Source organism: Nipponia nippon, unplaced genomic scaffold (assembly GCF_047370975.1).
Source record: "Nipponia nippon isolate SJK-2023a ecotype South Korea unplaced genomic scaffold, ASM4737097v1 scaffold_6, whole genome shotgun sequence".
NCBI lineage: Eukaryota > Metazoa > Chordata > Aves > Pelecaniformes > Threskiornithidae > Nipponia > Nipponia nippon.
Window position 1 is genome coordinate 69161829 of NW_028262380.1, and position 15954 is coordinate 69177782.

A 15954-nucleotide genomic window follows, 5' to 3' on the forward strand; every position below is an offset into this window, starting at 1 on the left:
AAGATAGTGCTGAACGTGGTGTTTCAGGGTAGCGTATGCAGCCATGAAGGTGGTTACTGTCTTTCGCATTGGCGCCAGTGACCTCCTGCACATGCTGCTTTGAACAGCTACAGCTTGGTGGTTATCTGAAAGTAATAAAATAAAAAGTAGCTGTCTTGCAGGGTGCAAGAGTTGGAGATTGATTGCAAATTGTTTCAATGTGTAGCTTTTTTCATGCTAGTCTTCTGTGCTGAAGTCAGTTTTGTGCAGGTCTTGCATGATAAGATAAAACTTCCTTGTTATTTAAGATTACTTAAACAGGCTACTAGTTTTGATTGACTTCTAACATTTATGTATAGGGTTTACATCTCTTCAAGTGATCAAAAATGTATGTTTCTCTCACTGTGATAATCAAAGAAGTGTGACTATATGGCTGGTGCTTAACAGTTACAATACATCTCAGCTCTTTGTCACCTGAATGAAATAGTTGTGATTGTTCCATGTCTGTAGAAAGTGAGGATAAAAACTATAATTGCAAAGGTGGGGGGACAGGGGACATCCAACAGAGACTTCATAACGTTTGTGGTCCATGAGATATCAAAACTGTCATCTGTTCTAAAATTATTGCTTCCAAGGACGTAGACTCCTCCACCTCGTTCTCTCCTGGCCACTCACAAAGTAATTGACTGGTCTGGTTTCCTTATAAATTATGGCTGTGGTGATTGTGTGTGGGGAAAATGTTGAGAGGGGCTTTACATTCAGCATGCCTCTCTCTATGTAACCACGAGTATGAAATAATGCCTGTCTCTTGAACCACCAGTATTAAACAACTGAAGATAATATCTTTCCTATCTGAGTTCGTGCTAGGAAGGAGATTAGCTAGGAGAAACATTTAAAGGCACTATATGACTAAGTAGTTTCCCTGACTGACAGCTTGATTCCAAAATGGAGACAGAAGGGAAGTGGATTATTGAGCTAAAAAGTCATTCTGGCTCTTCAAGGAGACCCAGTGCTGCAGCTGAAGATGGACGCTTCTATCGGGGTTCTTTACCTTTTAATTTTATTGTTATGTTAGCACTGACTGTGATTGCCTTTGGATGGTCATCGAGCTTCTAAGTTAAAGCCAAGTTTGAATCCCACGATGTCTTATGCCTTTTAGGTCTGAATAATATTCAGACATTATCAGATTAGTTTAGCTTCTCTGGCAAGCTTCCAGGGAACAGGCACCTTGATTATTATCACTGTGGAACTCTGCTGGCCCAGCTGCCTTGCATTTCAAGACTGGTACTGGCTTATATGTATTGAAGCATGCTGTCTCAAGGGTTTTAACTGCTGTGAACTGCTCTTACTGTCCCACATGATTTACATGTTGTGGCTCATATGCAGAGCAAGCGATGAACAGATGTGATAAAAGGAATTTCTAGACTGTTACCACTTTACTGATAGATGAGTGCAAGAGATATACCATCTCCCTTGGGGGGAAAAATAACAAAATCAATATGCACATCTCCTCCTGGAGTTTCTTTATTCCTTTTAATAGCCTTTCCAGAAACAAAAAAAATGTTCTAGTTACCTGGCTCTGTTTTTTTTCCTTTGCTGGAAAGCAAAAGCTGTCTTAAATAGCAGGTTACAACTCGTCTCATCCCCTGGTCTTCTGTGTTTTGCAGTTCTATATGGAGTACTGATGTCCATGCATTACAGTAGTTACTGCATTTCAGCATAATTAGAGTTTAGCCAGTAACCTTCATTGCTTTGATAGCATAGGTTTTATTCAGTTATTGATGGTTTTCAATGACTCTTCCACGTGGGACCAGACTCATAGGGTCTGACCTCCTCCATGCTGCTCAAAAAGATTGAAGCAATCTAAAGTAAACGTATGTAGCTGAAGATGCTGTTTAGGGTAGATTTATAAGGTGTTTATAAAATGGACTGGAACTGATTAGCTCACAAACCAATAACTAAGTAGGTTGCCGTTGAATTTCTAGAACTGCGTTCTCTAAAACAAGGCGGCTACCAATGGGCTATGTGAAAGGTGTGGAAGATATCTGCCTGAGAGGGGACCAGCTGATAACAAAACAGTGCGCAGCTGGAGATCCCCAAAATTATTTACCTTGCCATGCTTATGTTTGTTTCTTTTTTCTTAAAAAACAAATAGGTCTATTGCAAACACTGTGTCATCTGTTGTTAAAAATACAGTCTGTGGCTGTAAAACAAAACCAACAATTAATTCCACTTAGCATACAGCAGCTAGTAGGAATATATACATTGCCAGTCCCAAAGTCCCTGTATGCCCTAGTAAGCCTTTTGCAAGTGGTGTCATGGCTGGGTTTCATGTATCGTGTGGCCAAGCCAGCATCTTCCCCTGCCCCCCCCCAGTGGATTTGGTCTTCAATGCTGCATATGCTCGTAGTATTAGATTACAGTGTATGATAAATATCCTTTTTGTAAGTGCCGTATGACTCATCTTTCCACAGTTGTAGTCTATCAATTTACAAAACGTAGGCAGCCAGCTGCACCCGCATGGAGCCTCTGTTGGAGTCAGTAGCTCATTTTGGGCACAGCAGCATCCTTGTATGCTGTAAATTGCAGGTCAGGTTCTGTGATGACTGTAAGGTTATGAGGTTATAATTTCAACAAGATTATGAAGTGGAGTCAAAGGCATGAAGATAGGCTTAAAAAAAGAAGTATAGCTGCTGATACTAAAGGGAAAACAAGAAAGAAGGTGTATGAGTGGGAATGAATGGAAAAGTTGAAGCTGCAACCTTCTGCTTAGATATGTGTTGGGACCGCTCGCATGTATTCTGTTTCTTGCTTGCAAGGGTATTTGATAATGAAAGGGAAACTTAAAAGAGCTTTTAGCTTTATGGCAGTTCTCCATAGAATTGTAGAACCTTCTTAGGAGGAAAAAAATTACTTGGAGATTTGTCTTCTGAACGTCATATTTATGGCTCGGCCATATTGCATATGTACAAAGTAATAGTTAAGCTTTGTCTGCTTTCGCTGTTGTAGTGCTATTGGAATTGGCTGTGGAAATTAAAGGGCACACCAGCAGTCATTGATTGAGGGATAAACTTGAGCAAAGAAAGTGAATATAAAGGGAAAAGCAGGAGTGAAAGGGCCCACAGAAAGATACAGTGCAGAAGATGTAACTTGTCCTTGAGCTCAAGAGTTGAGGAACTCGATCAGGAATAGCTGAGAGTTGTAGTTGTAGTTCTCCATCAGACAAAGATGTCAGTGCTGTCCTCTGAAGGACGAAGGCTTCTGATTTAGAGACAGAAACTGGCTTCTGAAGCCTGCGTGTTGAGGATTGGGTGCCTTTTTCTTTTTTTTTTTTTTTTTAAAGCATATAGGAGTGTTAAAAGCCATCTGACAAACCTCTGTTACTTCGTTGTATAAGGGTCACACCAAGACTTCTTTTTTGAGAAAGGCCTTTAGAAAAGGGCGTAGATATTAAGAGCATAGAATATTTTGGGGATTAAAAGGAAGACCTCTTTAGAACTACTTTTCTGACCTTATTTGCTCATCCTTGCAGCAGTGTGAAATGGTGCTGTGTTAACTGCAATTTGGACAAAAATGTTTGTTTCCAAACTTCCATTGGCCAAAACTACAGCTACAGGATCTAATATTTAAAATAATTTCAGATAAACTGAGGAGGGGCTCTGAGATCTCATATATGTGTCAAGTACAATTTTTTCACTAAGTTCAGTAGACGCAGTTCTAATAAATGAAACCTGTTTTTTTGGGGGGGAGGACAACTCGTTTTCTGAAAACACAGAAGAAAATGTTCCAAAAGACTTGAAAACTGTTAGAATATGCCATAAACTAAAGGGAAGCACTCGATGTCCTAATCAGTGTCAATATAGCAAAACATGAATACTTGAGTATGTGGTTGTCCTGGTTAAACCATGACAGTGGTGAACTTCTACCATTAACACTTTGTATTTTATTAGAGTTATTGTTCCTGTGAAGGAGATGAAGTACAAAGCAATCTTCCCCCTTCCCCCTGCCCCATGAATGCATATTTGAGCTTTCTAGTTATTTATATGCCTATAGCCAAAATATATTTTTAGCAGTGTTGATAAACTGTGGAAATACTGCGTAAAATTACAGCTTCTGCATGAGGTTATGGAGACTCTGGAAAGCAAAACTACATTTTTTCTTTCTTAAAAAGTGTGTGGGGAAAAGATGTCACCTATGTAACCTTGTGTTTTTTCCCTATTACTTATACTGCTCCCATAGTATGAAAGAAAGTACAGTGTTTGGAGTGCACAACAGAGTGGAAATCACAATAAACAGCAGTATCTCTTGTTTTCTTTTTCTGTTTTGTTTTTAATATTTCAGTTGACCTTCATATCTGCTGTCTAGATTTTGTTCAGCTTCAACAAACTAACTAGCGTCATCATTCTTCATCTCTTACTCATCTTCATCCTCTTCCCTGGCAACCCCATGAGATTCAATGCTAAAGATCTGGCTTCGCTGGCCAGGCGACCATCAGGTTGCTTTGACAAGGAAGGAAAACTGAAGATTTGCAGAGTGGTCGGGGATGAAAAATTGATAGGTAAAGATGACTTGCACTGAAAACTACCTATGGTTGATGCGCATGTTTTCTGCAGCTGTCAGCTTACAGTTTCACTAATCACATACACCTCGGAGTTTTCAGTTTTCTTCGTTACTGATGCTTGAGTGGTGCTAAATACCTTTCTAAATAAAGAAGTTTAAAGACAGGTCTTTAGTTTTCTCAAGTTTTCAAGTTTCCTTTGTCATGTACCTGAGAAACAGTACTCAGTCCTTTACGTTATTATTATTTTTGCCTGTGAAGAAAGATTGTTTTTTACTACTAGTGATTGCTAGTCACCAGTCATTAGTTGCCATGTTTTAAAGTTTAGGTATCCAATTCCTCAGGACCTGCCCCTCCCAGCTCCAAAAAGTGTGTTCTTTTATCATTATAGATTTCCTGTGGCTCACTTCCCACCTCCTTTGCAGGTTTCTTCAGGCTTTTATGATCATATTTTAAATGTCTTTCAATTTCCAGTAAGCTTGAATAAATGTCTGTTCCCTCGGTAGCTGTTAGGAAATAGCTCCTGTTTAGCTGTAAAATCAGTCCTAACGCAATAATTTCAACAATGGCAAATGTTTTATTTTCACTTGTCCCAGTTGATCTTCATTGTGGTTATATTTACTTTTATTTTATTAGGGGGGAAAAAAAACCCCACCAACCCAGAACAGCACAGACTCAATTATGATAAGGGGCTGAGAAAATTTTGTGCCACATTTTCAGAATATTTTATAAATTTTCTGATGTCAAATAGCCAGAGTTTCCTGTGGAGGATGCAGCAGACTTCCTGGGCAGAATACTAGTGAGCATCCACTTCTGGCTGCCTTGGGGTTCCCTAACAGGATTCTCTCCTTGTGTTCTCATCGGAAGCAGCATATCAAGCCCTGTCCAGTGAATATCTGATGTTTATGAAGATGTTTTGAGTTTTTCTTCACGTACAAATATGTTGCTAAAAATCTTAGGTTGACCAGAGACAGACCAAACATTCATCTAGCCCGGTATGGTGGGCTGTCTGTGCCATGGTCAGTGGTGGTAGATTCTAGGAATGAGTTTAAGAAACTATGCATGTGTAGGATGTTGCTATTGCCCAGTAAATCCTTCTGGCTCCCAGCAATCAGATTATGACCCTTGAGAGAAGGGTCGTTGCTCTCGAGGCATTTTGGTCACTGTATATACAATGCAGTGATAGACTTGTCATCGTTCGTCTGACTAATCTTGTTCGTCTGACTTGCTTGTTTTTCGCACTTACGAGGTAGTGACTTTCCCAATCCTATACAAAAATATCTTTTATTAGAAAAAGCTGCAGTATGAATGTGATAGGATTCCTTCCTTCTGATGCCTGCAGGGTTGTGGAGGATGGAAGTTAGTCTTAGCAAAGTCCTGTACTTGCACTGTAAAACAACATACTTGGATCTGATAACTGTGTTTAGATTTTAGTTGGTGGATGTGCATCAATTTATATTACATTCTTTTCTGTATTGTTCTTGCACTTTAGTAGGCTGGAAAGATTCAGGAACTTCAATTCCTTTTCTAAAAAACAACCCAGGTTATAACTGAAAACAGTTATTTTGAGTCCCAGTGCCTGTGAGTGTAAGCCTTCCACTTTGTTGTGGGGGAAAAGCTATTCTGATTTTTCAAATGTTGCCTATTGAAACATGTTAATTGAAATTATCAAGAGGAAAAGAGAAATTTATTTATTTATTTACTGTAACAAGACATCCCCCTAGTCGATATTATGGCTCTAGTGGTAGCCAGCTTTGAGGGAAGTACAAGAGTTCCACAGAGGCGGCTGTGAAATAACGTGGCCTCAGGGTTCAGCTCTTCCTCCAGCCCCTGAGCAATTTGAGGCTGGCTGCTGTCTGGAGGCATGGGGTTTCATGGGCCCTCTCAAAAATAAAAAGGAATACATCTTGTGTGAAAATGTGCCTTCCTCTGTTAAGTAAGTGATGTAGGGTTTGTCTAAAGAGATCACATTTGTCTGTGAGATCTGTATCTGTCTATAATAGGTATATGTATCATCTGTACCTACAGATATATATATACAAGTGCTTTTTTAAAAAGAAAAATGATGCAATTTTAAAAATGGCTAGTTTAGGAAGAATAACTTTTAAAAGTTTTTTGACCCACTCACTGACCCTAAAGTTCTGAAGCATTCCCTGTTCTTAAAAGTTTGATTACGTGCCTGCATGTGTGTATAAACACAAATATGTTGTTATTCCGATTGGTTAAGCACTTCTAAAAAGTGTTGTAAAATAGTAATAGCAAAGTGTCTGTAAATATTTAGGTCTCATTTGCTCGTTTTTTTATTTTCTGAAAATTGTAAATTCAGATTAACATGTTCTAATCTAGGTGTAATAGTAAATGTTTTTGTGTCTTAACAAGGATTGTGTTTCATCTCTTGAAATGATGGAAGCAAAAGCCGTTCCACGCTAAAGTGGCTGTTTCTGCTCCCATGTGAGGAAAAGAGAGAAAAGCAGAGAAAACACAGTTAGAGTGTATGCCGCAGTCACCAATTCTCTCAGCTGCAGAGTAGAAGAAACCTTCTGGGAAGTTATTTGGCATTTAACAGCATGTTGTACATAGGCAGCTGCTGAGTGAAGCTGGCTTTTTTTGGTTAATGATTTTCTTTTCTGACCTTTATAACTAATGCATCTTCTTTAAGAAGCATTAGATGTGTGAAGACAAAAGGTTGTTTTTATTAATCACTTACTTCTTTGCATACAGAACCGAGAGAGAGATGGTGCCGACTGAAAGGAAATCTGCTTTTTCTAATGAAAAATAAGGTAATTAATTTTCCTACTGCTTTTCTTGATGTGTTAGTCTAATCTGTAAGAACTTGAGTAATCCTTTTTCATGATAGCTATTGGCATTGTGCTTTTAAGGACAAAAAAAAAATCATTATTATTAGAATAGTGGAGATGAAAAAAAAAATCCATTGTTTGCCTTCTGTAACACTAGGTATTCTTCATGATATCAACATCCTTTAGCTGAATCATAAATAGTCTATGGCCAGGTTCTGCTCATAACATACACAGGTCTAAATCCAGAATTATTCCACCAAATCCACTGGAATAATGAAAGCAAAATCTCACAGCAACGTGAGGTTTTGTGGTAATGTTCAAGATGCAATTTCAGACCCCCACTACGATTTTTTTAGTGTGGTTTTGTAACTAGATTTGTTATGAAGAGTGGTGTTATTTTCTCTTCCTTTGTTACAAAGAGCTATATGCCTTTGTAAAACGAAGGGCCTGTTAAAATAGGGTCTGACCCTGACATGCAATGGAAGTCTTGCAGGAGCTGCTGAGAGCCCTCATTTGCCATTGGCTTTATTAGGAGTTGAGGCCACTCATCCTCTGCGAGGAACAAGCACCAAGTGTGGAATTGCTCTTTTTCTTACCCTTTCTGTCTGATATTCTGAACACTGCTTCTGTAGTTGCCTGAAAATAGCACTGGATTATAAAGAATTAGGGAGTAGTATGAAGCTTGAGATGCTTACCTGTTAACAGTAAGTATTTTATAATTGGCTCGTAGGATATTTTTATACCGTATGGACCAGCAGTTGGATGGAAATGATAGTACTGCCTGACAGATTGTATATTCTGTTTGAAAGATTTTTTCAATGTGATATAGTGGCTTATTTTAATATAGTGATGAATGTGCACATATGGTATACTTTTAAAGCAGTATTTGCTTTCAAAGCACTGTTCAGGAGCATGTGATAGATTTCTGTATGTATGCAAACAGAGTGAGACAGTATGACGTAAAGGCTTCTCTGGCTTGAGTTTCATATGGCTGCATTCCCCTGGGTGGTAAAAGGACCAATAAGTTTTATGTAGGTGGAAGCAAGCTCATGGCCACCCCTTTGTCACACCCTTGTGCATTATTGTTCTGCTGTATGACTTGCAGAAACTATTTTTAGTAAAGGGCTTTAAGTTTCAAAGTGCTCTCTCCTACTCCATGTTCCCCCAAGCGCCCTATTTTCATGGGAGCCTCTGGCATCTTGTAAAACAGTTTCAGGAAATATTTTGATCAACTTTGCAGCTGTGAAGAGAGGAGTATAAGAGTTTTGCTGAAATCAAATGTAGCTATCAGTTTGGCTCTGGAAATTTAGAGAATTAATGTTACTATACTAGTGGGTTTAGTGTGGATTGGTACGCAGGTTCATATGGTGTGTGGTGGTCTTTTTGGTCGGGTTTTTTTGTTTTTTTATGTGTAGATGAGGTGCAGATGGATGGAATGAGGCAATCTCAGTTGGACCAGCAAATCAACCAACCTGCTGGGTTCACTCAGGCTGTTCAAATGCAAAGCTGTATTTTGAGAAACTTGGAGGGTGAGACACAAATTAATGGCTAGTTACTGTAATGATTTAGGCTTGCAGTAAATAAATGGGAATTCCCCTTGAAATGCTGTCGTTTGACTGAACGAGTTAAAAAGGTGGGTGATTTTTATCTCTATGTCTAGGCCAGTGCTAGAAAACTGCATCTCGTTCTGGCTTCCTTATTTAAAGAAGTTTTCAAAATTTGCAGGAGTTATGGAAGGAATCAGGAGATTGGACAAATTTTAGCTTATCAAAAAGACTGGTGACGTGATTAATGTCAAAGTGTTTTCAAACAGTGATTTTATCAGGTACTTTCTTTACTTAGAGAGGTCACAATAAGAGAAAAACTTGGAAATTGAAGTCAGACAAATTCAAAGGATTGCAGGATAATTGGCCACTGAAACCCAAGTGTGGTGAGATATTGTGGGTGCTCAGTTTTAAAATGTCACAACTTACTAGGTTCAGTTCAGAGACCACTGAGTGATTAAAGGACAGTGTCTTACAACAGATCAAACTAAATGGTGTAGCACTTCCTAGTCAGCTTACATCTAGGAATCTGTGAAACAGTGCTTTTCAGACAGTTCATCTGTTGGGTCCTGTAAAGAATAACTTCTTTGACAAAAACAGATCTCTCTTGAATCTCAAATCCCTGTTTCAAAGGATGCAATTTATAGGCATGCTAAGTAAAACCAAAGCAATTTGTGTGCTGTGAGGACAGAAGGGAGTGTACCCCGTATTTATCCCCCCACCCCCCATCTCATTCTAGAAACGAAGAGGCATCCCATCTGAAGCAGATTCTTGACATAGGAAATCATGGTTTGAATTTTTGGAGTGTAGTTCGCTAATATAATAACCAAAAATAGTCTTATCGTAAAAGTTATTAAGCATCTTGATAAGCAGAGTTGCCAATTTTCTGCTTTTTAATATCCTACTGAAACCTTTGCTAATTCAGGTAATGTAGCGTGTGAAAGATGTGCCCAGAACAGTGCTGATGAAGCCATGTTCCTATTTTTGTTGCTGGACCCTGACTTGGCTTATGGCTTGACATGGAAGAAAAGTAACTCTGGTGTTTTAGAAGCTCATCTGAATGCTGAGCAGTTAACTCCAGAAGCCACTGTCATGAAATGAAAACTGATTTGCTGCTATTCATTAATTGCTGTCAGAGGCACGTGCATGTCTGCATATACAAATGCTTATAGTTTAATGACAGACTCTCATTCTAGTTCAAATGTACATAAATTATACTACTTGTATAAGAAGAATCTTCTCTATGAAATTGCAAAGGATGCTTCCTGACTTATCTGTGCTGTAAATCTTAAGTAGCGTGGCAGTACATTTTCAGTGTAGGGAAAAAATGTGGTTTATTCCTCCACTTTATCATATTTGGATGCAGCAGAATAACTTACTAGGCATCTTAAGGACATTTATTTTCCTTGGCCTAGCAGTGGCGTTGGTTATTTTGGACTTTGGGCTAAGAAGTAGACCTACTTGTAGGCCTGAGGCACAATCCAGCATCTGCTAGTGTTAGTGAAACTTTTTTCCTTTGTAGACTTCAGTGTGGTATGTGTGGTTTTGTGTGGTGTGGGCAGTTGGGTGGTTTTGGTTTTTTTGTGGTGTGGGTCATCGTGGTGCCCCGCCCCCCCCCCCCCCCCCGATTGGTTCCCTACCATACTGTATTGATTGTAGGTGGCAAAGTTATGGTAGTGAGGGGTCTGCAGGAATGGTTTCTGTGAGAAAAGGTGAGGGGCTCTGCAACAGAACCACCAGAGGTTCTGCTGATGGGCAGCTGTGCCCATCAGCAAAGCAAGGGGTGCCTCTGGCAAAATGTATTTAAGAAAGGGCAAAATGCTGCACAGCAGTGAGGAGTGAGAAAGTGTGAGAAACAGCCCTGCAAACACCAAGGTCAGAGAAGAAGGAGAGGAAGGATCTGCTCCAAGTGCAGGAGCCGATATTCCCCTGCAGCCTGTGGAGGAGACCATGCCGGAGCACGTGGCTATGCCCTGAATTATCTGCAGCCCATGGCCAGCCTGTGCTGGAGCAGGTTCTCCTGGAAGGAACTCTGGCCCAGGGAGAGGGCCCACACTGGAGCAGGGGAAAAGTGTGAGGAGGAGGGAGGGCAGAAAGGAGGTGTTATGGACTGACCACAACATCGTTCCTCATTTCCCCCTGTGCCACTTGGGGGGCAAGGAGGAGGAGGTAGAGGAGTTGAGAACGAAGGAGCAAAGTTGAGCCTTGGGAAAAAAGGAGGTGGGAGGAAGCTGCTTTAGTTCTTGTCTTTGTTTCTCACCATACAGGTCTATTTTGATTGGCAATAAACTAAATTAATTTTCCCTGGGTCGAGGCTGTTTTGCCTGTGATGGTAATTGGCAAGTGATCTCTCTGTCTTCACCCTGACCCACAAGCTTTTAAATTTTATTTTCTCCACCAGTCCTGTTAAGAAGGGGGGGTGAGAGAGCAGGGGGGTGAGAGAGCGGGTGGGTGGGTGGCTGGCAGCCTGCCAAGGTCCACCAGCCACAGATATGATCCCCTGTGGGAACTGTATGTTGTTAATACCTTCCTGTGTGAAGTCCTAAAACCTCGAGTTTACATGCGTAGGTTTTCTGTCCACTTCTCGGGCAGCGGCAGATGTGCGCGTTTGCGTCCTGTGAAACACAGTCAGTATACGATGCTTTTGAAGGCACTAGTTTTGAAACTGTGCTCCCTAAAGCATGGTTAGCGGCGTGGCTGGGCTGGGGAACCTAGTGCGTGCCGGGGCTTCCAGAGAAAAGTTTCACATCATGCTAATCTTGGAGCAATTCTTATGGGTCCTAGTCTGAAATACTTAAGAATAGTATTATTACATAATGTTTTCAAAACAGTTAAGATTTGGAACTAGAAAGTGATATGTGCCTCACCTAAAGCATGTGGTGTGAGGGTTATTTGCTTATTTACTTAGACTCTGCGCAGTTCCAGCCTGGGAGGTACTTTTCTTCCAGAACTCATGTGAGTGGGAAACGGGGAGGAAGATTGCTGGGCAACAGTTGCTAATGCATACAATAAGTATTATATGGCCTATGTGCCTTTTTTTCATTGGCATAGGAAGGATTTTGGATTAGAAGTTTCAGATCTCTTTGGGGATTGCAGTATTGTGTACTGGTTTTATTTTTAATTACAGATCAGAATTTATAGCAATGGTTTTCTCTTTTAAGAACTGCATATTTTTATATCAAATGTTATGCTGTGTCATTTTCTTGTTGTTTTCTGTTCATAGGTCCTTCAGAATAATTTTCTGTATTTTTTTGTTTGTTGTGTTTTTTCTTTTTTGTTCCCCCCACCTTCAAGAAAGAAGTAAACAGATTACTTTAACCTTTCTCAATCTCTTTTAATCCTCATGGCAATTCAGGGCTGGATTGCCCCTCCTCCCCCCGTTAAAAAACCTAAACTGTTGTTTGCTATAAATGTGTGAATTTGGAGTGATTATTACTGAAGTAAAGAAAGAAGCTACCTAACTCATCTATGGTTCATTTTCCCGTATACTAATATTCCCAAATGGTAGTGCTGATACTTAGCCAGTTTTGTAAATTACTTTGCAATCAACACATAAAAAGATACACTAAAAAGTACAATTATGTTTTTGCATCTCACTATAGCTCCAGAGGGCCCATTATGTTCTATTGAGTAAACATTTTGACATTCCTACTTATTTTTGAATATGTATTTAGGAATTTATTTAAAAATGGATTTTTGATCAATAGTCTGTAGTGGATTCTCTGAGAGTCATTAGTGTCTATTGTGTAAATCTTTCTTAGTTTGTGGTTTAATGATCCTGTGGAGGTAACCATTCCAATCTATTAGGTCAGTTTGTCCATGCACTGGCTCAATAAACTCTTGCTGCTTTTGTGTGTGAAAGGTTGCCTTTAAAGACTTTTATGATTTATTGATTTTTAAAAATTATCATGTAGAAGGAAAGAAGTTTAGTTATACGGATGACTGTATTTAAAATAAAAGCTGCTATGAGGGCTGAAAATCGTAAATTAGCAGTCATATTTCACACATAAAATTATTAACCTGTCTTTTTTTCCTCTAATCTAAACAGTGTTGTGGTAGCAAATGTGTATGGCATGTTCGTACTGTAGTGAATCTATATGTTTGTTTCCTAACCCCTTAAAACCAACGGATTTATATTGACGAAATGACAGGCAGCTACACAGGTGTAAATTGAAGTGCTATAATACACTTAATGCCAGAGAGAATTAAGTAAAAGGTGGTGAGTACTTTGAGACTTCTATTGTAACGAATTACCTTTTCTTAAACCAAATGCATTGTGTGGCTTAAGATTTTGTACACAAGATTAATGAGCAAATCTAAATGGTTGTGCTGTCAATAATCACAAGCTTTCTTGCAATGTTTGTGCAAGCTTAACATAAATTATGTTGTTACAGCATTTATCGCAAGGGTAATGTATTATTAACAGTTTGCAGAAAAGCCTCAAAGTAAGATCTCGATTGACTCATAAATCAATAACTAGAGAACCACGTGCAAGGTGGAAATAATAGAATAATGACATACTTCTGAGGTTTTGATGTGAATTACATTGCAGTGCAGCTGTGAAAATGTTATTCAGGTTTTCGTGGCATAGTTGTATGTAAGTTCTGCCATAAAAATGTGAGAATGTATCAATGAATCTTCTCTGCAGTCAGGCAGGCGTACACAATGTATTTTCAGCATTTCAGCATAGCCGTATAGCTTTAGTATTTTCCTTTCCAATTTGATATCTTTTAAATATTCTTACAGAGTGAGATTGCTTTATTTATATTGAAGCTGTGGAGCCTTTTCTGCTCTGTTGGACTACAGGTTTTTCTCTGTGTGTGTGGTTTAGCATTCTGTAAGTCAGTCATCTCTCCAGGGCATCTTGAAATAAAAGTGTCTCTTCTGGCTAAGGATGTACTTTTTATAAACCATTTTTCAGCAGTGATTTCAATTTTCTAGAGCATGCTCTGTATCAGTTTAAGTGTTAAGGTCTGAGCAGCCAGATTAAGTATTGCTGCACTGTGTAGCATTGCTTTGGGATTGAATATCATTGCCGATGTATTTTTTGGCTAAATACTACATGTATGATATTGGTTATGACCATGTTTTGCAATGTCCGTAAGCTGAGAAGCAGGTAAGTAAATCTATGTCTGTAATACAATACCCCTTCAGTAAGTTTCAGTGAAATATGTTGTTGCTGCGTTGGTAAGATTTTGATTTACAGTAGGAAGTGTGCTAAATAGAGAAGCAGAAAATGACAAAACTGTGGCATAGGCGGATCTGGAGCCGTAGCACCCCTTACATGGCTCAAAAAGTCTTAGTGTGTTTCTGAGCTTTCTCAGCCCCCGCCTTGCATGTATTTCTGCCTGCACTTAGCTGAGACGTGGGTTGTCTTCTTACTGTTGGAATGAGGTTTTTCTGTGTATGTAACAATACACAGACGTGCATACACATAAGTTAAATATCAGGCAGTGTTCAGTTAAGAACTGAAATGAATTTGGTTGTGTTGAGAGAAGGAATGTTGCCATGTGGGCTTTTTAACCTGCCTTAGTAAGGTATTGTGTTCTGTCACTGTAGTCGTGCATTCAAGTCAGTGAGATATCTAGTATATGTTTAAAGTCCCTTACTTATGCTGGGCCTATTTTTAAATAACCAGTTGTGTTGCCCCTTATGTTATACTCTAAAGGCATTTTAGAATGCTTTTTTTTTTTTTTTGTGCCTTAATTTAAATAGTAGTATTTTTTTAAAGATTTCTTGATGTTTTTAGCCATATTGGATTGGAAGAATGCTATGCAGAGAATTCTGTGCTGGTTGAATGCTGTAAACTCTAGCCTAAACTAACTTTAACCCCACTAAGCATGATGTTCGTAATGCCCATGTGGAGGGAGGAAGCTGCTGTCTTCACACTACTCATGAAGAAATAATGTGGGGAGCGTGTCTGGAATAGTTGGGGCAGAACAGTAAGTAGACAAGCATAACCCATGATTTCCTTCGTAGCTGTTCCTCTGAAGCAATGGTAGTGCTGACCCAGACCCACATGTTTTAGGAGTCCTGCAGGCCACTGCAAGCCCAGTGACACCAGAACGCTATGTCTCCTTGGGGGAGCAAGGGCACACTGAGCTTTTGTTTCTGAGAGCCTGTGCAGTACCACTAGGGTAGATGGGCTGACTGTTGTTGCAGTCTACTTTGCAACAGTACTTGAAAATGCAATTTAGAACCATCAAGTAATGAGAATAATTATTTGCTCTTATTTTTACTGTGAGCTGAAAAACTTTATATCTCTCTTTCCAGCTTAGCAGGATCCCGGCAAGCCCTACTGCCTTTTTGCTGTCTTTGATTCCCTCATTTCTCTTGCCATTTCTCCTTCCTCCCTCCAGATGTTACTGACTTGCTCTCCAGATAGTGAACCCCTCCTTTCCCTTCCTCTGCTGTCGGAGGCAGACCTGTGCTTGCTTTGATTATTCCATTCTGTCTCCTGGTTTTCATCTCTTGCTTAGCTTGTTCCGTAACGTCTTCCTTTCCTTTAGCTTTTTCATGGCATAAGCATGCTTTAATCCTTCCTTTTTTCATGCCTACCTGTCCTTGACCTGCCTGCTTCCCCAGCTGTGCCCGTTACTCTTTGATATCTGAAGTCTGTTACTACTTAGTTTACAGTGTGACCCGTTGCATTTCCATCCCAGTATCCTCCCCAGTCCTGTTGCTATCCCTTGCGCTCTACAGATCTTTTACTAATCTCCTTCAAATAACCTCTCCTGAACGAGAGCTAAGAAGCATCTGTCTTGTTCATGCAACTGTCTGCCACTTCCAACTCTAGCTCACCCTCTGACTCCATTTTCTCCTGGTCGTTCTCAACTTCTTCGCTGGACTTTATTCTTTTTGGGGATTCATGATGTGCTGTGCCTAAAGTTGAAGTTTACATGAGAAAAATGTAACTTAAAACTACATATTCTTCAGTACTAAATTGCATCTAGATCTGCCTCAATACCTGTTTGTCCAAACTACGCTTTCATCTTGCCTTTCAGAGACCTCTTCCTGTGCATTTAGCCACAAATTCAATTTCAACGGGAATCAAACAGCTGCTTAATCTTTCCTG

The 15954-nt window shown here is 39.6% G+C and overlaps 1 protein-coding gene across 5 annotated transcripts in view; it reads left to right on the forward strand.

Annotated features, from left to right (window-relative positions):
• Positions 1-4392: 4392 nt before the first annotated feature.
• INPP4B (inositol polyphosphate-4-phosphatase type II B) overlaps positions 4393-15954 on the forward strand; it is a 296620-nt gene continuing 285058 nt past the window's right edge. For all 5 annotated transcript variants that reach the window (XM_087736750.1, XM_087736748.1, XM_009468757.2 and 2 more), the window contains exons 1-2: positions 4393-4537; positions 7259-7317. In XM_087736750.1, coding sequence (XP_087592876.1) covers positions 4426-4537; positions 7259-7317 — 171 coding nt within the window. In that variant the 5' untranslated portion in view covers positions 4393-4425. The remainder of the gene's footprint in view (positions 4538-7258; positions 7318-15954) is intronic.